Consider the following 22281-nt stretch of genomic DNA (forward strand, 5'->3'; position numbering starts at 1 on the left):
GCCTGTGGGTGTGTCATTTAGCATGCTGATGTGTTGCAGTGAGGGTCAAGTTCCAGTGGAAGTCAATTTGCCAGCCATCTTGGGCCTAGTTGGTTCTAACCAGTTCATGTCCTGTCCTCCCACTATGTCATTCTTTTAAAGATTGTTCCTTGCCCTCTTCCTGTCTTACCCCCATTCCCTCCTTAACTGACCTGGATACAGGTTACAAGCAGGATCCCTGTTCCCTGTTACACCAGTTCTCAAACTCGTTCAGGAGGCAGGGTGTTTGTAAAACAGGAGGGACGGGGCAGGGCACAACCTTTAGAAGAATGACATAGCTCTTTGAGGACTTATTTTCCAAAATGACCACATGTCCTGGAGAGGAGTTCATGCCTTTTGAGACATTCTGTCTATGGAATGTGTATCTCTCTAAATAAATCTACTTTTTACCTATCACTTTGCCTTTCACTGAATTCTTTCTGTGATAAACATCAAGAACTTGAGCTTCATTAAGTCCTAAGGCCAGTTTTGTGAACTCAACTCAAAGACAGTGGGTTCAAGTCCCATCTGAGTTGTGTAGTTTCAGCTGGCAAGAGCAGCCCCAGGGCATGGGGCCATCTCGGAAACCGAGAGCGACCATGGGAGAAAAACCCCACACAGAGTGCGGGCCATCTCAGAAGGCAAGAGGCTCGAGGTCTACCAGCAGTCAAATCTTCTGCCATCTTGGACCTCACTGGTTCTAGCCAGTTTGTGTCGTATATTCAAGGACTATGTTGTTCTTTTAGAGACTGTGCCCTGCCCTCTTCCTTCCTGGCTCACTTGGAAGGTGTGCATTGTGCAGAACAATTCTTTCTGTTATAGAACTAGGAATGACCTTATCAACAGGTCCTATGGCTGCTGTTTATTGCGGAATAAAATCATGATCATCCAAATTTATTTCTCAGGAAAAATAATGCTGCCAACCAGTGCTTGACAGTAGGCTGTTTTTCCTTTAACATCCCCTGGCTACTTCACATTGTTGTCTATGAGTTCACAAGAGCAGAGAGATGGTGGCAGGAGCTAAATATTTACACCATGAAAAAAAATTAAATGTGAAATCACAACATCTATTAGCTTACTTTGTTTTATGCTGATTGCAAAGTACTATCCTGAGAATCACTGTCCTGGTATGGTGACTCTATGTGGAGATTTCTAATCCCCAGTTGATGTTGTTGTTTTTAATAATACAAGTACTTCATACAAACACATGACAAAAAATTCAAAAGGTACCAGAGGGAATATGGTGCTGCAGCCTCCTGGTTTCCTTCTCTGAAAGCAACTACCACTACCAGTTTCCTCTGTGTGCTGGACACATTCTGTCCCAGCATCATCCAACAGACCCATGATGATGAAAACAGTCTACCTGTGATGTCCAGTATGGTAGCCGCTAGCCACATGTGACATCGAAGCCACAGCGGCTCTGATGAACCACCTCATTGTTCTTAAAATTGTCCTTAAGTCCATGTGGATCCCTTTTGTAGTATTTTGTATTATTGCGCTTTTGTATTATTTATTTATTTGGCCATGTCTCGTGGCTTGCAAGATCTTAGCTCCCCACTCGGGGATTGAACTCTGGGCTCATGGTGCTGAAAGCACTGAGTCCTAACCACGAGACAGCCAGGGAATTCCCTAGGGTTGTGCTATTTTTATTTTTTTCAATCTGCGTCATAATTTAACCAAGGCTCAGGCATAACTAGAAATGTACTGTTTTATTTCTTTTTAAAGATTTTTTGATATGGACCATTTTCTTTCAAGTCTGTATTGAATTTGTTATGGTATTGCTTCTGTTTTATGTTTTGGCCTTGAGGCATGTGAGATCTTAGCTCCCCGACCAGGGATTGAACCTGCACCTCCTGCATTGGAAGGTGATTTCCTACATTACTTCCTGCACTGGACCACCAGGGAAATCCCCAGGATTGTGCTTTTAGACAGTCTTCCTCTTAGGATATTTCAGGCAATGAGAATCTACCCAGTTTCCAATGGCATCTAGAGAAAGACATTTCACTACCCTGTTTTGATGTTTACTCTGTACAAACGCTTTCTTCTGTGAGGTCTCTTCGGGCAGCAGTGGATACAGAATTCAGTCTCAGCCAGATCTGGGTACAAAACCCACCTCCAAATGGCATAGTCCCTTTGCAGCTTGTGGAACAAATACATAGCGTCACGTGCTGCCTTTCAGGAGCTCAGTCTGTGTTTCACAAGGAATCATATGGGGAGAATGAAGAAATGACCTAAAAGTCACTCAAGAATATCCCTGAGTCATTGCTGGGGGCAGGGCCTGCTCCTATACACTGGGGATGGGAAGAGGATGTGATTCTTGCCTTGTCAGGGTTCCTGACATAATAGAGAAAGTGTATGGGTCTGGACAGTGACTTTCACAACGCTCCATTTATAGGTGACACCTTCAAGAGTGGAAGGTGTGCATTCTGCAAAACCCTTCCTTCTGCTACAGAACCAGGACTACCCTTACCAACAGGTCCTATGGCAGCTGTTTATTGATGCAGAACAAAATTGCAATCATCTGCACACATCCCAAACCAAGACTCACCATATCCCGGGATGGATAGAATCATTAGCCCTGATCCCTTATCCCTCACTACATCTATACTCATCTCACTGTGGGCGGAGTGGACTGTCCAGTCCTTGGGCTTGGGCTTGGTCATGTGACTTACTTTGGCCCATGGAATGGGCAAAAATGAGAGTGTGGCAGTTCTGTGCCAGGTTGGAGAAGGCCAGGTGATGCTTCCTCTCATATACGTCACTTGGGCTGCTGCTGCCTCTTCAGCCTGGGCCCCAGGATAAACACACTTGGAAAAAAGCTACCTCATCTGGTCTGCAGATCAGCAGTGAGGAGCAGATTGGACCCAGCCAGCAGAGGGTTAAACCACAGCTGCACCAGCCAAACTGCAGACTCATGAGAATTGCTATCTTAACCCACTGAGGTTGGGACCAGTTTATTACATAGCATTATCGTGGCAATAACTAACCAATACATGTGCACACTCCTTTATTAGATTACAAGTTAAGCCACTGCAGTAGACACCCTACACCATAGTGAGTTAAATAAGAAAGACATTTATTGATCTTTTGTGTAAGAATCTGGGTAAGCAGCCAGGGTTAGTTTGGCGGCTCATGTGCTGGAGAGCCAGGCTCCACCATTCTCGCTGTAGCCCTCTTCCACCTACAGCCTTCGTTCACAGATCAGTTCCTGCAAGTCCAATCACGCCACAGCGCAGCGCCAAACCCTCTTTCCTACTTCACCCTCCAACACCTGAAGCCTCACCCTGAACCATGTTTCCACTTCTGCTCCAGGCCTCGGGGCCTGTCTTTTTCTTGGATGGGTGTGCTCCCACCATGTCTGCAAGCTGCTGCTCCACTGCCCTCCCCTAGGGGGTCTCAACAGCATCTCACTCTCACCAGAAGCCAGGCCTGGTGCTCCCCAGGAGTGAGAGGTCCTTACCTTCCTGGGGAGTGGGAGGGGTGAGCAGAGATGTCCATTCTGCCTCCCAGTCATCCTTGCAGCCGACGTCTCCTACCCTCAAATTCCTGCTGACCTCTGGCCCTGAAGAAGCCAGAGAACCTCTGCATCCCACACCTCCCTGGCCCCCTTGCTTCCATATCTCAGCACTTCAGTGAACACAAGAAGAAGGGGTCCCCCTGCTTCAGAGTGTGACAGAGGCTGCAGGGGTGGGCATGTGGGTTTGGACAGTGAGAGACTTTCTCCTGGACTAAATTCTAGCCAGGCTCCTCTGAACCTCCCTCTAGATTCAACCTTGGCCCATAAAGACTTGAACAAACCCCAATGTAGTTTCTACCAGTTCAAGGCTGCAGCTCTAGGAAGACTCTGCTGCTGCTGCTGCTAAGTTGCTTCAGTCGTGTCCGACTCTGTGCGACCCCATAGACGGCAGCCCACTAGGCTCTCCCGCCCCTGGGATTCTCCAGACAAGAACACTGGAGTGGGTTGCCATTTCCTTCTCCAATGCGTGAAAGTGAAAAGTGAAAGCGAAGTTGCTCAGTTGTGTCAGACTCTTCGCGACCCCATGGACCACAGCCTACCAGGTTCCTCCATCCATGGGATTCTCCAGGCAAGAGTACTGGAGTGGGGTGCCATTGCCTCTAGCCCCCCTTAAAGTGCCTGCCTGGAAAAACTCCAGGCTGCCTAAAGAATTTGCTGTTTGTTCCAGCCAACACCTGAAGCTAGGGACTTTGTCTCCCAGCTGCTGGGACAGGGTCGGAGCCCACCTCTGATAAGTGTCAGTTAGCCAGCACATGTGGGTTTCACATACAAGACCAATCTTTCATCCTTAAAACATAAGCTCCTTATATTAAAAAAAAAAAAAAAAAAGCTCTTGTCCTTTCAGTTCTTACTCATCTGCACCCACTGCACAAGCCCTTCAGCTGCATCAAAACCTCTGGTCTGGTGCCCCATTTTCTTCCGGTTCCTACTTGGTCTACATCCCCACGTTGATCTCTTGGCCTGACTACTTTTAGGCCACCATCAAAGTACTCTTTATAGAACTCAAGCTTGGTCGTGTCTCTCTTCTCTGCTTAAAACATTATAGTCTGTGCTCTGTTTGGTCAGGTCCACGTGCCTTTGCCAGGCCCTTCAGGACTGGTTCCCTGCTCACCTGCACAGCCTCATCTGCTGCCCTTTCCCCGCTGAGCTCCACGCTTGGGAACACCAGACGGCACATGCTTCAAGCCCACCAGCGATTTCATGCTTCTGACCTCTGTACTGTCCTCCGTCGAGAATGCCCTTCCTTCGTCTCGTCCTCCTAAGAAGCTTCTATGTGGCTTTCTTCCTCCTCCTCTCCTCCAAGCCGCCCTTCGCATTCACTCCTTCCCAGTCAACCAGGAACTGAACCACTTCTTGGTCCACTGCCACTGTCTCGCCAACACACTGTCTTCTGTGTGCGTCCTCAGGTGTCTGGGCCTCCTGTTGGGTTTAGGGTCCCTCATGGCAGTGACTTTGTCCCAATCAACTCTTTCCCCAGCACCAGGAGCAGTGTCTGGCTTATAGTCCAGGCCCAGCTTAAGTTCTCCCTTTTTCATGGACTCTCCCTAGCTTCCTAATCTTCCCTCCTCTGAGTCTTACAACTTTTCTGTATCATTTTTGCCCTAATCATACACTGTCTCATTTCATTATCTTTTAAAAGATGGCTAATTTCTCTGACAGATTTAATCAGAATCAGTGAGATTTTTCATTCATTTGGTAGCTATTGGCCTTGTGTCTCCCTCTCTCCTTCTGTCACTCAGCTCTCAATAAGGAGCTGGGCTCTGCGCTGGCTTGTCCATCATGTGATGGGGACAGGGGCAGCCCTAGGCAGACAAGCTTTGTGCCACCTGACCCTGGGCACTCTTCTCACTTTCAAGTTCTCTCCAGGGATGTGTCCCTGATCCAAGGAGAGACATCTCACTCGTAGGCTGGCCAGGTGATGTCTCTGGGCTCTGGCAAAAACACTGCCCAGTCTAGGTCAGAGGACGAGATGGTTGGATGGCATCATCGACTCAATGGACATGAGTTTGAGCAAGCTCTGGGAGAGCGTGAAGGACAGGGAAGCCTGGCGTGCTGCAGTCCATGGGGTCACAAAGAGTCAGACATGACTGAGTGTCTAAACAACAACAGCAACCTTTAGGTCAAGTTGGGCAAAACAGACTAACTTTTGGGAATTTTAATTAAGAAAACTGGTAGGGTAGCATGTGAGACCAATATAAAATTGTGCAAATTTGAGGTAGTATAATACAAAAAAAATGGTATCTAAACCTCACTTTATGTACCAATTTTTAAATAATGAAAATGTTCCCAGATAGGAACCCGGAGCTCCTGGGAATCCTGGTCCATGCTTTGGGAAGCCCAGCAGTGCAAGGATCGCTGCCCCTGGTCTTGTCAACTCCCTGACTTTGTGTCTACCTCTCTTACTGAAATCAACCTCCCTTTCATTACAGAGTTTTGAGCAGACATGGGGACTTTCTGCTCTTATGAACTAATAGTGAAACCAAAGCCCCTAGTATATGGTACCTGGCGCATAGCAGGTGCTCAATAAACAGCAGCCACCTCTTCCCCCTAATTATTATTATCATCACTGTTATTGACTCTTTGGTGGCAACCAAAGGTTCTGTACTTCTCTCACCCCTATTGGAATCTGGCAGTTCTGCGCTACAACTCTAACACACTCTGGATGTGTGGCCTGGGGCACTTGAGCAGGTAACCTATGTTCTTCTTTGTTGAATTTTCTTTGTTTTTGGCTGCACTGGGTTTTCGTTGCTGCACATGAGCCCTGTCTAGTTGAGGTGCATGGCTTCTCCTGTTGCAGAACACGGGCTCTAGCATGTGGGCTTCAGTAATTGAGTGGCGCACAGGCTTAGTTGCCCCGCAGCATGTGGAATCTTTCCGAATCAGGGATTAAACCCGTGCCCCCTGCCCTGAGGGGTGGATTCTTAACCACTGGACCCTCAGGGAAGTCCAGGTTACCTACATCCTTTAAACCCTGTTTCCTATCTGTCAAACAAGGATAACAAGATATGTTTCCATGGGATTGTTGGGCTAGATAAGACCATAAAATGCCCAACCCAGGGCTGGGGACCACACAAGCAAATCGAACATGCTAGCTGCTGCTGCTTCCTATTATTAATATTACTGGGCATGCACTTTAAACAAAGCAAATACTCGTTGGCTGAAGTTACCGCCCGGAGAAAACATTTGCTTTTCATTCTTGGTGAGAAACTTTGGGAGATGACCTGGGCAGGCACTGAGAGAACAGATGTCTTCATGAAGCCCCAGGGAACTCATAAACTGGAAGAAACGGGTGGGCTGACCACTTTGCTTGAAACCCCACCCAGCTAGCAGAACCTGCTGGGCTGTCTCTCCGGCCCACTGCTCCTCTGGGGGACTGTGCGCTCTCATCCCACGCTTTGCACCGTTCTTCACCTCGTATTATTAAAGCTCCAGCGCTATCTGTGGTCATTCTGGTAGATTATCAAATCTTGTTCATTCGGAATTTCTTTTGCTTATTAATATATTTCTGTCTCCCTGACTTACTAAATGCGATTGATTAACGATTTTCTTTGCAGAAGGACTGGAAGAGCCTTTGCACCTTCCCCGGACAGCACTGTCATTACCTCATCACCTGGAGTCAAGGCAGCCCTGGGCACGTGCTGGGTGAGGCAGGAGTGGGTTGGGTTTGGTGCTGGAGGGAGCCGAGCAGCACAGGACTGACCCTCAAAGGGGTCAAGAGAGGCTGGGGCCTGAGGAGGACCATCTTGGGTGCTCTCACATGTTTTTCTTTATCCTGTCCCTCGGGCCCCTCCCTGCTAGCTATTCAAAGGCTCAGATTTTTTGTTTTTTAAAGAAAAAATACAACCCAATGTGCATTTTCCACCAGCTTGAAGGGGTGGAGAACCCCCTACCAAGACAGGGAGCACATCTGTACATGAGTTCGAGAGCTTGGGAAAAAGTCAGGCCTTGGTCCCGTGGTGGACGGAGACCCAGTGATCCAAATATTCTGTCAGCCCCAGTGACTTACAAGAGGGGTCGGAAGGGGATGATCCTCCATGAGCAGGAGGTCAAGTGTGTTGTAAATACTTGTACTTGATGAACCAGGAGAGCGAGCACCAGAGAAATCATTATTTGATTTAATGATCTATGCCCCCTGAGGATGACCTGTTTTCCAGTTCCCAGGGGCTGGTTATACTGGGGAAACAAGGGATGGAAGGCCCCCTCCATCCCTGTATTTATCCTCTTCTGCCCGCGTTTCCTCTGGTGGAAGTTCTGGCTGCCCTGAGGGAGTCTAGTTTCAAAAAAAAGCTCTGCTCTTTTCTTGCAGGCCCTTGATAGTGATACATAAATACTCAACTATTGACATTTTAATTCCTTACCACATGGTTAGAATTGGTTATGGATTTATACATTTTAATATGAGAAAAATAAGTATTTTACAAGTGATGTTGAGAAGCCAGTATTAGAAAATAAAACCTGCAGGTGGCTTGTGGCAGGACAGGGCTCACTCTGTGGCGGTGTTGGCGGCTGCCTCGCTCTCCTCACCCGTCGGCTCTTCAGCAGCCGAATCTGTAGCTGGAGGAGCCTCCTCTGTCGTTGCTTCAGGGGCCCCCCTGGGATAAGAAGAAAGAGCGCCAAAGCGTTTAGTCTCAAAAGGGGCAATTACACTTTTCATTATTTCCTCATCTGAGGCAAGAAGTAGAAATTGTCCCCTATCGTTTACCCTGCATTCTTATTGAAAATCTCATCCTCTTCTGAAGACTCCTTGTCATGTAGCTTCTGTGCCATGTTTTTCTTGCGTGTGGCGTTGAGAGGCCTGTACATGTCCTGAAGCCAAAGTGGCCGCCGCCTCCAGAAAAAGCCCTCCTGGGACACAGAGAGCGACATGTTAGTTCTGCTTCTCCCCTGCTTCCTCTGGCCACAGCGCTTTATCTCTCCCAAACCTACCTGACTCTCACTTGTCCCTGAGCTTCTCTTATGCAGCAGAAATCCAAACAAGCCCCTTGGAGGAAAGCACACACAGTCAGTGTCACGTGCCGCTTTCCGTCTCTCACAGTGTGTTTGCTCTGGTCTCACCAGGGCTAAATGGGACTTCAGTCAGCAACCACAATGAGCAAAGTCACCACAGACCTGCGGTGTTGAGAATCACTCCATGCATGCTGGCCTTCCAGAAGCTCTCCGGGTCTGTCCAAAATGGCCCCCCACCCGCATCTCTGGGGAGACCTGTGCATGTGGCTTAGCATGGCCTACAGGCATGACTGCAACCCCACTCACATTTCTCGGCCCTCAGCCAACTGCCCTCGTGCAGTGAACACGCTGCACAACCGTGCCGGGCAGAGGTATGTTTCTTCCAGGAGCATTCCACACTAGCCCCCTGGGACTTAGTCTCACGTGCAGCATTTGCTGGGGTGGGGGTGGGGGAGGGGAGGAGGTGCTTCTGTTTTCTTAGCTGCTCTATCTGACAAACTGCATCTCAGCAGGTAAACCCCTAAGTCCAACTAGCAAAGTTATGTAGCACTCTGACTTGCATATGGCAGGTTGTCACTGAGGTGTGAGTGAGTTGTGAAATCAGTTTAAAGGTTATGACCAGCAGGAAAACACAAAAGTATTCTTTTTGAAAACAAAGAGAATTGAAAAAAACAAAACAAAACGGAGTGCACAATGAGTTTGTATCAGAAACCACTTCTGTCCATAAGTATGTGTGTCCTGAGCTGTGACATAAAATGCAGCTCACAGCCCACGCGTAGTGTGATCATGAGGGGCCCTTGCTGGAAAGGCACCACCTTCTTTCTGATAATCACTATCAGCGTGACCACAGGGCCAGATGTTTTCTCTTTCTCCATTTTTTTTTTATTATAAAAGGAAAAGACAAACTACTGTCTAAAGTTTCTTCCAGTTAAAACTTTATGAGGTTTGGATAAAAGGAATACGGATTGGGGGCTGAAAACCAGGAGGATGAGAAGGGAAGCTTTCCTCCCCTTTACAGAAAGAACACATAATTTGTTCTACTTTTCATCAGCTTTGAGTAAGGCTAGCCCCCAAATCTCTAACTTCCCTACCCCAGAACCTCCAAGAACACCTCTGACCTCGCCTGATGCCTACCACCGGCAGGACAACCGAAACCTCTCTCCGTCTACCCTCTTTCCTTCGAGAACAAGTGAAACCAGATGAATCCGTCCCAGTCCTGTGCTAGGCCAGATTTGGTTGGGGAGCTAGTTCTGCTGATAAATAAATTAGAGTAAAGCATTAGGGTAAATAAAGCTTCTTCCTGCCTTTGGTGAGGAGACTAAAACAGATGAGTTCTCAGCTCTCCTCTAGTTCTAAAATTCTACTTTAAAAGACCAATATTTACCTTCTGCTTCCTTCTTCCTCTGACGTTGTTCTATGAGAATAAATCTGTTTTAAAAGAAAACATGATCACTATCATGACAGCCACTTCCAAATCTTTATTCAATACTTTTTATTTTCAGTCTTATGTACCCAGTGAGTTGATAACATTTTTAAGGACAGGAATTCTATCCTGTTTAAGAATTCTTTGACTCTCCCACAGTACCTAACCTTGGGTGCTGCATGCAGCTGGTGATACATTTTATGGACCATTTTAGATCATGTTCAACAGATAATTCCTAACAAAAAACTTTCAGAAGTAGGGAAAGAAAATAGAAGTATTGACCAGAAACCTAAGCACTGTTTAAAAATCAAGAACAGGGGGAAGATGCCTATCATTACTGTTACTATTGATCACTGTGGAGAAGGGGGGTCCTAATCAGTACAGTAAGAAAACGGTAGAATTGGAAAGGAAGAGATAAACATATCTGCATATGAACGATGGACTTTAGAAGATCAAAGGAATCAACCGAAATTTTAAGTACTGTAAGTAATACGAGAATTCAGTAAGATGGCTTATGTATAAAATCAAGAAATCAACATATAAGCTTTAATAGCTTTCCTATATAGCACAAGTAACTAGCTAAAAAAATAGAAAAAAGATCCCATTTATAATATTAATAAGATGCATAAAGTAACTAGGAATAAACTCAACCAAAAATGCATAAGACTTATGTAATGAGAATATTAAAACCTTCCTGAAGGACATTGAGAAGCAATACATACATGGCATGGGATTCTATCTTCCGAGAATACTGTAAGGATGTCAATTCTCCTCAAATTAACCTACAAATTCAATGCAACCTTATTTATATCCAAGGAAATTTTTAAACAAAACCAGGTGAGCTGACATTTGGTAGAGAATATATGCAAGAACACTTATGAAATGTATGAAAAAGAAGATCAAAGAGCAGGGCCTTACCCCAACAGATATAAAATTACATGTTATAGAGTAACTGGAGTTAAGCAGTGTGATATTGAAAAGATAATAGGAAAAGATAACTGGATCAACAGAATAGAATCCAAGTAAAGATAGTATTTTAGACAGGGGAGAAAGAATGAATCATTTCGTACTGGGGAAAAAGTTAGATTCCCTACCTCAACCACACTAAAAATCAAATACAGCAAGTTCTAGGCAGATTATAAAAGTACTTGAAAATGATGATTAGAGATGATTTTTACATCATGAGGTGACAAAGGCTTGGCGAACAAAACCTGCTGCACACGAGCCTGGAGGCGAGGACGGCCCAGTGTGGTGGCAGGCTGTCAGTGCCTCTCCTACTCTTCTCAGCCCTCACCCCCTTCTCTCCTGGATTGTCTATCTTCTTCCTGGTGATTTATAAAACCCCTTGGAGTTCCCTAGTGGTCCAGTGGTTAGGACTCTGTGATTTTACTGTGGTGGTCTAGATTTGATCCCTGGTCAGGAATGAAGACCCTGCAAGCACAGCACGGCCAAACAGACAAAAACAACCCCCCACCACAAACCTCTTTATAATAAACAAACATTGGCTTTCATTGAATTTCAGCATTGTCTCTGGCTCTAAGAAGACAAGACAAAAGAGCAGAGTAGGGAGCACAGGCTTTGCAGTCGGGTGATACTGGCTCCTGCTTTTGGTTTGACCACTGGGGCCTCATGCTGATTTCCTTCCTTCCCCACGAAGAGAGAACTCACATCTTCCTCTTGCGGCAGTTTCACTTTATCAATAATATCACAGGACTGATCAAAAATAAGAATGCCAAATTCTTACTTGACAATGAGAAATACATCTGTTCTACAGACAGGGCACCTTTGTCTACACAACCAGAGAATTAAACTTCTGTAGAGACAGGCCTCCAAGGCACACCAAAGCACAACCACACACTCAAAAGGCTACTTGGTGAGAACAGAATTAGAACCAAAGCAATCAGCTGAATCCCACATTAAATGGAAAGGCCTGCAGTAGCCAGATGCTCTCAACAGGTGTTGCCTGGCGATGGGCCTGACTCTTCAGTTACGCTGCCTCAGGTGCCATCTCTACTCTTGGACAAGGTGAGGCTGGGCACTGCCGGTCCCTCTTCACCTTTTCTGTACTTTCACTACTGACCATCCCTCCTGCAGACGGACACATTTCTCTTTAGCAGGTAACACATCATGTCAGGTTTTATTCAAGTCTGACAGACCAGGAAGCCATTGGTCCCTACACCGCTCTGCTCCCCTCCATGAGGCTCTTATGGAGCCACCTTCTAAAGAACTGTTTACCACTTTTGTAAGTTCTGAGGTGAGGGGACTGCTTTGCTGGGGCCCCTAAGAACTGGTGACAGGCCTCACGGGACTAGGGTCGGGAGGGCTGGATTATTCCGGGAAGTCTATTTGAAGAAAGATGAACTTGAGTTGGCTTTTGAGAGTCAGGACTCCCACAGGCAGAGTAAAATAAAGGAATTCGTCTGCGCAAAGCCACACGTAAAAGCAGCAATGGGTACGGTGTAATGAGCACGTGGTGAGGGGCTGCTTTGGCTGGAATAGAGGGCTGCCGGGACAGAAGAAAAGATAAAGTGGATTGACTTGGTAGAGTAGAATCAAGATGGTCAGCTCATCAAAATTGCACTTTTGGACTTCCCTGCTGGTGCTGTGGATAGGAGTCCGCCTGCCAATGCAGGAGACGTGGGTTTGATCCCTGGACCAGGAAGACCCCACATGCCATGGAGCAACTAAGCCCGTTATGCTGCAACTACTCAGCTCCCACACGTAGAGCCCGTGCTCTGCAGCAAGAGAAGCCACCACAATGAGAAGCCTGTGCACAGCAAGGAAGAGTAGCCCTACCACTTGTCTTGACCAGAGAAAGCCCACACAAAGCAACAAAGACCCAGGGCCACAAAAATAAATCAATAATTAAGGTTATAAAAAAAAAAAATCTTCCTCTGAATGTTAGCAACTGCCTGTTGGGGAAAGTAATAAGCCATTATGTAACTGAAGGAAAGGTAAGGAGGCTAGCTCCAGGAAGATGCTACTCTAAACAGGACATACTTCAAGGCGGCCTAATGCAGGATTCTTACTTGTAGTGCTCTCATGGAACCTGTTTACACAATGCCTAACACACTGGAGAAGACAGCTGCTAAGGAGATCTAAGGGACTGATAAGATCGCACTTCTATCTATCAGCTGGATCCTTTTAGCCCTCCTAGGGTGACCGACAGCTATGTGAGGGTGGAAATGATGTATCTCTCATCACTGCAGCCACCAAGGAGAGAAATCAAGGTAGCGTGAGAGTGACTGTGAGTACATCAAATCCACATGGTGTTCTGAGTCGAAGAAATGTTACTATCGTGTCAACTCTGGCTTCTTATAAACTTAACTGGTCAGAATAGTCTAATGGCTTGTTATCTTGGATTCAGTTCCACAGATATCTCCTGGGAGTGGAGCTCCTATGAAAACCCTGGGAACACACCCTTCAGTAAAAGAACAAAGTACATCTCAGTCTTGTGACTGAAGAGGAGTATCAAGTACTAGCAGGCGGAAAGGTGGCTTTGAATTTTCGGGTTGGGGGTTCTGAATCTGAATTAATAATCATCCTTACCTCAATGAGACAGAACATTATAATCAAAAACATCACTACTACAGTCACAGATATTGCCAAGATGAGTTTGTTGTTATAGCCGTAACCTGGAACTTCTTTTGCGAGCTAAAAATAAATAATAACAAGTTTTTAAAAACAGGGAGCTGGAAAGGATGAAAGCTGAGTATTCTTAAACCTATTCTAAATAATAGCTAACTATTCTTAAACTACTAGAAGACTCCATCCTTTTCAGATGGATAGCTTTTATCAGAAAAAACCATATTTAAAGTTATTGATCTCATCGTTAGCATTTTCTTCTACAATGTATTTATCTTGTGTGTTATGTCCTCTTCTCATCTACCCCAGGAATAGTGCCACCTTCTCTGAATGAGCAGAGTGAGAGGTCATTGTCTTAGCCAGCTTGGCCGAGACAAGATACAGACCAGGAGCCCCAGGTTTTCCTGCTTGGGCACTTCAATGGCATGTCCTAAGGTCCCATGTTTCAGGCGTGATCCTCACCTCACTGGGCTCCTGTTCTTTCTGTTCACTCTGGGCTTCTGTGCTCTCATTGATGTAGTTGTCAGTTTTCCACTGGTCCGTATCCCATTCTGCCTTGGACACCTTTATTTCTTGCTGCTCACTGAGAAGCTTCATCAAGAGGCCTGTTCTGGAGATGAGTTTGGCGCACGCCAGCTGCACGTGGGTCTCAGAGCAGTCCATTTTCAGAGTCCGGATGACGTGAGCAATGAGCTTTCTCACGTCATTGTTGGGGATGAGGGACCGTAGCTGCTGGTTAAGCTGACTTTCAAACTGATCGCCTGGGGATGAGAGCACTGGGAAGCTGACGCTTGGGGGCTTAGAGGCGAACTCAATGCCCACGTTGTGGTACTCCCATTGTGTTTCATTGGTGTGCTTAACAGGTGGCATGAAGTCCGCAGCAACAGTAGAATGTGCACTGGAGACATTAATTTGAGCAGTGATTCCAGGTCTGGTTTCTCTTGGCCGAGTAATGTTTCCCGAAGAGATAACTGCTTCAGAAACATGTGGAGTATTGTTCACTGAACTAGAGTTTTCTTTAGGAGGGTTTGAAAGAGAATATAATTCTGAAAAACGGTTTTCCTGAGGATCCAGTAATCCTGAAGATGAAAATGCCTCTCGTGGAGGGGAATTGATGAGACTCCTCACTGCAGAGAACAGAGGCCTTCTGGCCAGCATCATTCTATTGAGTGAACCTTTCTTTCTCAGCTTTCGACTTACTTTGGCCTTTAGTGTTCTGTGGGGCATCCGAGAGCGAGTTTTATGGAAGATGTATTTCTTTCCGGAATGCAAGACTGGTTTGGAAGACTTCATGTTTCTCACTCTAGCATCAGCATCTTCTAAAACGAAAATGGTGTAGGACAAGTCTTTTGATTTGTTTTTAGCCTCAGGTTGGGGTTTTGGAGGGAGGGGGTCAGAAGGCCTGCCCCGAGAGTACTGTTTCAGGAAAGAAGAGACGGCTGCCTTGTGTTCCTTCATGAACGAAGGCTCTGTGTTGAAGGAGTTCCCCACTAACTTCCTGGGCCTCTGCACCATGTCCAGCTCATCCAGCTCCCTTGGGGATGGCCTCCTGAGCCTTCTTTCTTTGGCAGTGTTCTCCACAAGTGGCTGGGCATTCTGTTTCTTCTCGCTGCTCTCATCTCCCGCATCTTTGAAGTGCCTTTTCTGTAGGCCCCTTGGGTGCTTGAGGACCCTGTTCACTCTCAGCAGCCTTTGCCCTGGGCTGTCAATCTCAGCTGGGCTGTTTTCCTGTGGTTGGGCTTTTTCCAGTTTCTTCGGAAACATCTGGCGTTTAAATTTGGGACCCAAAAGGTTGGCATGGATAAGCATGGCCGTTTTTTCTTTCTTTTTAACTTCATCAATTTTTTCTTGAATTTCTGCATCTAACAAGTTTTCCAGAAAATAGAGTTTCCTCAATTTATTTTTATAAGTCGAATTGTTGTCTATAGGCTTAACAGAAGGTTTTTTTGTATTGTTTTTGAAATGGCCCACTGGCATATCTCCTTCATGGGCATTTGTAAAAAGAAGTTGAATGAAGGGCAATAATGTTGATTCAACATCTTCTAGATTTCCCTCTGAGAAATAAGGCAGTATGTAATTCAGTGCGCTGATCACATCACTTTCATCATTAAAGTCCAGCTGCTCATTCATAAAGGCTGACAGACTGACAGCACTTTTGTCTGAGGACGCCCTCTCGGGTTCAATAGTCAGCTCCGTGCTGGTGTTCTTCTTCCGGGCTTGTAACACCTTCATGAACGATCCTTCTGCATTCCCTATAGATGTATTTTCATCTGTCAAAAGAGAAGAAACTGCTTTTGATAACTGAAGACTGATGGGAGAGCTTTTTGTCAGTCCACAATCATGTATCCCAGACAAATAAATTAGGCATCAGCAAATGTTTGACGGCCACTTGGAAGAGAGAGAAAGAAACCCAAACATAAGTCAATGATTGACAACAATAAAAGGTGAAAAAAGATATCTTTTGAAAAAATGACCATCCACTCAGAAGATTCTGTGGCATGAAATATAGTAATTATATTTAGGATCACTCGCCTGGCTCCCAAGGGACTGGCAGGAAGACAAAGATTCCTCTACTCAGATCTACTGTGACTCCTCACAGTCACATACCCCACCCAGTCCTGCCTCAGATGCAGAGGAGTGTAAGGTCTCCTCCCTTCGCCTCTTCAGCGCACTTGCGTTCTTACCACTATCACAAATGATGAAGACCACAACTGCTGCCGACAGGTCATCATCCGAACGTGTCCTCCACCCACCCACTGAGTCCTTTGCTCAGTCCCTGCCTCCATATATTCAGCCTCTAGAAGAGAGGGCTCTATGTCCAAAACTCTTACGTCCCCTTGGCTCTTTGCTGACATTCAGGCAGGGATCAATGAGCTAACAGGTTTGCCAGCCTATATGCCAGTGTGGAATGTTCAACATATCAATAGAATAATACTTGAAGTACTATAATGCAGAAGGGAAAAGCAACTTCCGTCAGTTGCCTACTTTGCTTTCATTTCATTTCACTTCTAATATTTCCAGTGTTTTGGGAAACCACCCAAAGCTTCTGACTGTATATGTATCGTTGTGTAGCTAGGCTTCTCTTCCAAAAGGATTAAAAATTTTAGTGGTGGTGGCAAGGGTCAAAGGAGGACATAAGGGTCATGAGAGAGGAGGGGCATGGGTGTGCAGAGAGCCTAAAATCGGAGACAGGAGATCTGGGTACTAGGCCATTGCACTGAATACCTCGGACCTTGCTTTTCCTCATCTGCAAAAGGAGATTAAAAATGCCTTTTCTGGCCCACTTCTCGGGGAGAAGGGAGTAATATAATTGGTAAAAACAATTGTTTTGAGCAGTTCCCTGGTGGTATAATGGTTGCTGCTAAGTTGCTTCAGTTGTGTCCGACTCTGTGCGACCCCATAGATGGCAGCCCACCAGGCTCCCATCCCTGGGATTTTCCAGGCAAGAGTACTGGAGTGGGTTGCCATTGCCTTCTCCAGGTATAATGGTTAGGATTCGGTATTTTCACTGCCATGGCTCAGGTTCTATCCCTGGTCAGGGAACTTAGTGGCCAAAATAAAATTTTAAAAAAAAATCAAAAATTGTCTTTATATAAGTAACAAAGTGTTATTATTTATGATGTGTTCTAGGACACGACTGATCGACTTCACTTTCACTTTTCACTTTCATGCATTGGAGAAGGAAATGGCAACCCACTCCAGTGTTCATGCCTGGAGAATCCCAGGGACAGGGGGGCCTGGTGGGCTGCCATCTACGGGGCCGCACAGAGTCGGACCCGACTGAAGTGACTTAGCAGCAGCAGCAGCAGCAGACCATTGATAGACACCTGTATTCAAGCTATCTGAGTATCAAAGCACATTTTGGAGGTTATCAAGTTAGTGCCAACAAATCTAATATATAGAAAAATAGTCAGAAGCACCTGAGTGTTTTGTGGATAGAAAAGTTTGAGATTCAGAACAAGTTCAGAGCTGGACAGTCTAAGAATAAAATTGCTCTTCCCCGGTGGCGCTAGTGGTAAAGAACCTACTTGCCAATGCAAGAGATGTAAGGGATGCAGGTTCGATCCCTGGGTTGGGAAGAACCCCTGGAGGAGGGTATGGTAACATACTTCAGTAGTCTTGCCTGGAGAATCTCATGGACAGAGGAGTCTGGTGGGCAACAGTCCATAGCATCTCAAAGAGTCAGACACGACTGAAGCAACTTAGCACACACACAGTGCACCCCCCTTTAGAAGAGCTAGCTGGCAGCTTCTGGTGGTGGAACCAGAAACTCTCAGGCTCCGCCGTAAGACAGCATCACTTGTACTCTTTTATAATATTATAAAAATAGACAAAATATCAAAAATATGTTTACATCTATCCTATAAGACAAAGGATACTTGAGACCTAAGGTATATAGAATCAGTTTACAAACTGATGCACTGTATGAGTAAGTTCTCATTTGCAGACAGCACAGAATACATTATGTGGCCATTCGTGTTAATGCCCTTCCCCCTTTCATTCCTTTTTCTTGTTCTTTTATGTATGTATATCAGTTACCTTATTAAGTTAACAATGTAACTAAGCTATTATTAGCTTAATAATGTAACCAAGAATCTGATTTTTAGTAAAAGTAGTTCTTAGAAATTTAGGGATGTGGAACTCTGAATGAATAAAAATAATGCAATTACATTATTAATTTTAAAATTTATCATCACTGGTTAAAAATAAAAATTAAAGAATTAGAAGAAAATTTAAAAATTACCATCAGGAAATTCAGACTCACCACAAAATGTGACGTTTGTCAGGCAATCACTGTCACAATGCAGTTTGACTGTCTTGCAGACAACCTCGATAGTGTTTTTGAATTGGCAGAGGCAGCAGGCCATACGAATAGGTAAGATCCTATAAATGGAAATGCAGAGAATCAAATTTGTGGTAAAGGAATTACTTGAGTAGGCGGAAGAGGCAGGCCAAGGCCACCACAGGCCAGTGCATAAAGGAGTTAGTTCTTGGGGCATATGGACTGGAGAACTGGATACAGATCAGTTGGCCAGTTGCTGCTCTTGACTGTTGAAAATAAATATAGAGGCCAGAGGTGCCCAACAGAAGGATTAGGGTGGCAGTGGGGATGGTATGCCTAGAAAAAAGGGAATAGGGACTAGAATTGGGTGACATTGATCTGTAGTTTAATTCAGAAATATCTCCTTCCAACCCAAAAAATTCATTTTGGCTTGACAGTACACAGAAGTAGGCAGACTTCTAAGAAGAATCTGAATAAGTCCCCTTATTTAGTCTCTTTTTCAATTCCTATTTATGAGTAATAAATACATTAGAAATTACTTTAGGAATAAAAAAACACTGTGTGGTTAAAACAATAATAGAAATCTCATTGACCAAATCTGGACAATGTGAACATTCAAAAGAATGACATTATCATTATAATAAGTTATAATTAGAGTACATGAGTTTATAATGATATTCAAAAAGAAAAGTGAGGGAGCTCTGCTTTAGAGAATAATAACAGGTAATAAATGAGAAAGGAATGATAAAATTAGGAAAGTGTCATTTTACAACTATCAATGTAATAGTTGATTCAGACAAGGATTATCATTGATGCACAGCTGGGTAAAGAGTTGTCTGGAAGTAGGATCTTCACTGATCCCAAAGTTTAGCCCACATATTATTTATCAATTACCAAGGGGGAAAATAACTTTACAATGGAGACATATGTAAGATATCACCTTAATCAAGTGATCAGACTTAGCATTGGGCCACTTGAAGTGATGAAGTAGGAAGGATACATCACTTATATAGTATTCTTCTCCAAAATGTTTACTTTGAATCTAATGAGGAAACAGACAAATCCAGATTGTGGGGCAAATTACAAAACGATTGGCTTAGATTCTTTAGAAATGCCAACGTCATAAAAGACCAAAAAAGAAAAAAAATAGCAAGGAAACATTCTACATTAAGGGAAACAAAGACATGACATGCAATGCCTAGTCTTCGATTGGACTCCATATCAAAACAAAACAGACTTAAAGAATATTATTGGCTTCAGGTCAAGATGAAGTAGCAAGGACCAATTTAACCTTTTACCTGAAACAATGAAAAAATCAAACAAAACATACGAAAAACAAAACATACGAAAAACAGTTTTCAAGAAACTGGACCTCAGGCAATCAAATTCAGTGATCCCCAAGAGATGGGAGATAAATGAAGTGACCCCTTTGATTGCCGTAGCTTACTTCTTTAAGAGAATTTCCAGGTCATGGTACAGGGAAGAGAAACCCTTCCCTGGGTAAGGAAGACTCGTAGACTCCCCAGATGAAGAAATAGAGCTGAGAATCTGGGAAAACCAAGGTGATCAGAGTTCACAAAGCAGAGTAATGGAGGGCAAAGAAGTACACAGACAAAGAACTCTGGAGATATGCAGAGGGAGCTCTTAAGTATTCAACAAAGTATTGGTCACACAACATTTGTGTGAGGAATTAACTGATGCCAGGAAAAGAACCACATGAAAGGATTAATAATAAGAATAACTGCAAAATTCTGGAAAGCAATTATCCTTCAATAAAAAATAAATTTTAAAAAATGAATAAATTTTTTTAAAAGTAAAAAAAAAAAGATTAACTGGATATCACACAGGGTTGGGTGTTCCTACAAGTCAGAAGAGAAAACCTCATGGTACACAGAAAGGACTTGTCTCAGTAGTTGCAAATAATGAATTCTAGACTAAAGTTTACTTGAAGTGCTACCTAATGAATCTTAAAAGCTAGACCTAAAAGAATAGAATTGTTTTGAGTAACTTAACTTTACCCAAAACAAAGCCCAAGCATTTTATAAAAATATATAGCATACAATGAGCTAAAAATTCATAATGTCTAGAATCATATGAAAATTACCAGGCATGCAAGTAAGCAGGAAAATGTGACCTATATTGGAGAAAAAAGCAATCAATCAAAACTAACTCATTATCTATACAGATATAAGAATTAGTAGAAAAGGACATTTTAAAAATTATAACATGAAAAAGCTGGCTGACTGGCTGACTGCTGGCTGGCTTAAAACTTAACATTCAAAAAACTAAGATCATGGCATGTGGTCCCATTACTTCATGGCAAATAGAAGGGGAAAAAGCAGTAGCAGTGACAGATGTTCTTTTCTTGGGCTCCAAAATCACTGCAGACAGTGACTGCAGCCATGAAATTAAAAGACGCTTGCTTTTTGGAAGAAAAACTATGACAAACCTAGACAGCATATTAAAAAGCAGACATACCACTTTGCCAACAAAGGGCTATATAGTCAAAGCTATGATTTTTCCATTAGTCATGTATGGATGTGAGAGTTGGACCATAAAGAAGGCTAAGCATTGAAAAATTGATGCTTTTGAATTGTGGTGCTGGAGAAGACTCTTGAGAGACCCTTGGACAGCAAGGAGATCTAATCAGTCAATCCTAAAGGAAATCAACCCTGAATATTCATTGGAAGGACTGATGCTGAAGTCGAAGCTCTAATCCTTTGACCACCTAATGTAAACAGCCAACTCATTGGGAAAGAAGGATTGAAGGCAAAAGAAGAGGGTGACAGAGGATGAGATGGTTAGATTGCACCACTGATTCAATGGGCATGAATTTGGGCAAACTCTGGGAGATAGTGAAGGGCAGGGAAGCCTGGTATTCTGCAGTCCATGGGGTCACAAAGAGTCAGATACAACTTAGCGACTGAACAAAAACAACAACAACATACATGAAAACAGTTATAACAACTGTATTTCATTTGTTACAAAACCCAGACTAAAGACTGAAAATGTTAAGTAGAGGCATGGACGATGTAAAACAGATCCAAATTGAACTTCTAGAGATTATAAAAACAATGTAGAAATGAAAAAGATACTGGGTGAGGTTGATGGCATATTAGACACTGCAGAAGAAAGGATCAGAAAACATTAAGACATGGTAATAGAAACAACCCAAAATGAAACACAAACAGTAAAAAAACAAAACAAAAAAAATGAAGAGCACATCAATGAACTGTGCAACAACTTCAAGTGACCTAATATATGTATACGTAGAGTCCATGAAGGAGAGGAGAGATACAAAAATTTGAAGAAATAATAGCCAAATTTTTCCCACATTGCTCAACACTATAAACCCACAAAGTTGAGATCAGTGAACTTTAAGCAAAAGAAACATGGACAAAACTACACCAAGGCACAAATAATCAAATTGCTCAAAACCAGCAATAAAGAGAAAAATTTTAAAGCCATTAGAAGAAAAAACTATACACTACATATAGAAAGTGAAGTCGCTCAGTTGTGTCTGACTCTTTGTGATCCCATGGACTGTAGTCTACCAGGCTTCTCTGTCCATGGGATTTTCCAGGCAAGAGTACTGGAGTGGGTTGCCATTTTCTTCTCCAGGGGATCTTCCTGACCCAGGGATCAAACCCAGGTCTCCTGCATTGCAGGCAGACGCCTTACCCTCTGAGCCACCAGGAAATATTACTCACTACATATAGAGGGACAAAGATAACAATGATGGCAGATTTCTTGTTGGAAACAATGTAAACAAATACTAATTCTATCAAGCGAGAATTCTATACCCAGATCTTTCAAAAATAAAGGCTATCTCAGACATACAAAAGCTGCAGAATTCATCACTAGTTGATTTTCACTGTAAGAAATGTTAAAAAGTATTTTTAAACAGAAGGAAAATGATACCAGATGGAATCATGGATCTACACAAAAGAATAAAAACACTGTAATTGTATTTACATAGGTAAATATATAAGATTTTTATTATTATTT

At 43.9% G+C, this 22281-nt stretch overlaps 1 protein-coding gene across 1 annotated transcript in view; it reads right to left on the bottom strand.

The window, feature by feature from the left end:
* Positions 1–7900: 7900 nt before the first annotated feature.
* LOC133232584 (leucine-rich repeat-containing protein 37A-like) overlaps positions 7901–22281 on the bottom strand; it is a 50044-nt gene continuing 35663 nt past the window's right edge. The window contains exons 8-14 of the mRNA XM_061392183.1: positions 18256–18374; positions 13953–15760; positions 13455–13559; positions 9867–9910; positions 8462–8516; positions 8238–8380; positions 7901–8127 (exon numbers count right to left, since the gene is read on the bottom strand). Of these exons, the coding sequence (XP_061248167.1) occupies positions 8019–8127; positions 8238–8380; positions 8462–8516; positions 9867–9910; positions 13455–13559; positions 13953–15760; positions 18256–18374 (2383 nt within the window). The 3' untranslated portion in view covers positions 7901–8018. The remainder of the gene's footprint in view (positions 8128–8237; positions 8381–8461; positions 8517–9866; positions 9911–13454; positions 13560–13952; positions 15761–18255; positions 18375–22281) is intronic.

This window comes from Bos javanicus, chromosome 19, assembly GCF_032452875.1.
Source record: "Bos javanicus breed banteng chromosome 19, ARS-OSU_banteng_1.0, whole genome shotgun sequence".
In the NCBI taxonomy this organism is placed as follows: Eukaryota; Metazoa; Chordata; class Mammalia; order Artiodactyla; family Bovidae; genus Bos; species Bos javanicus.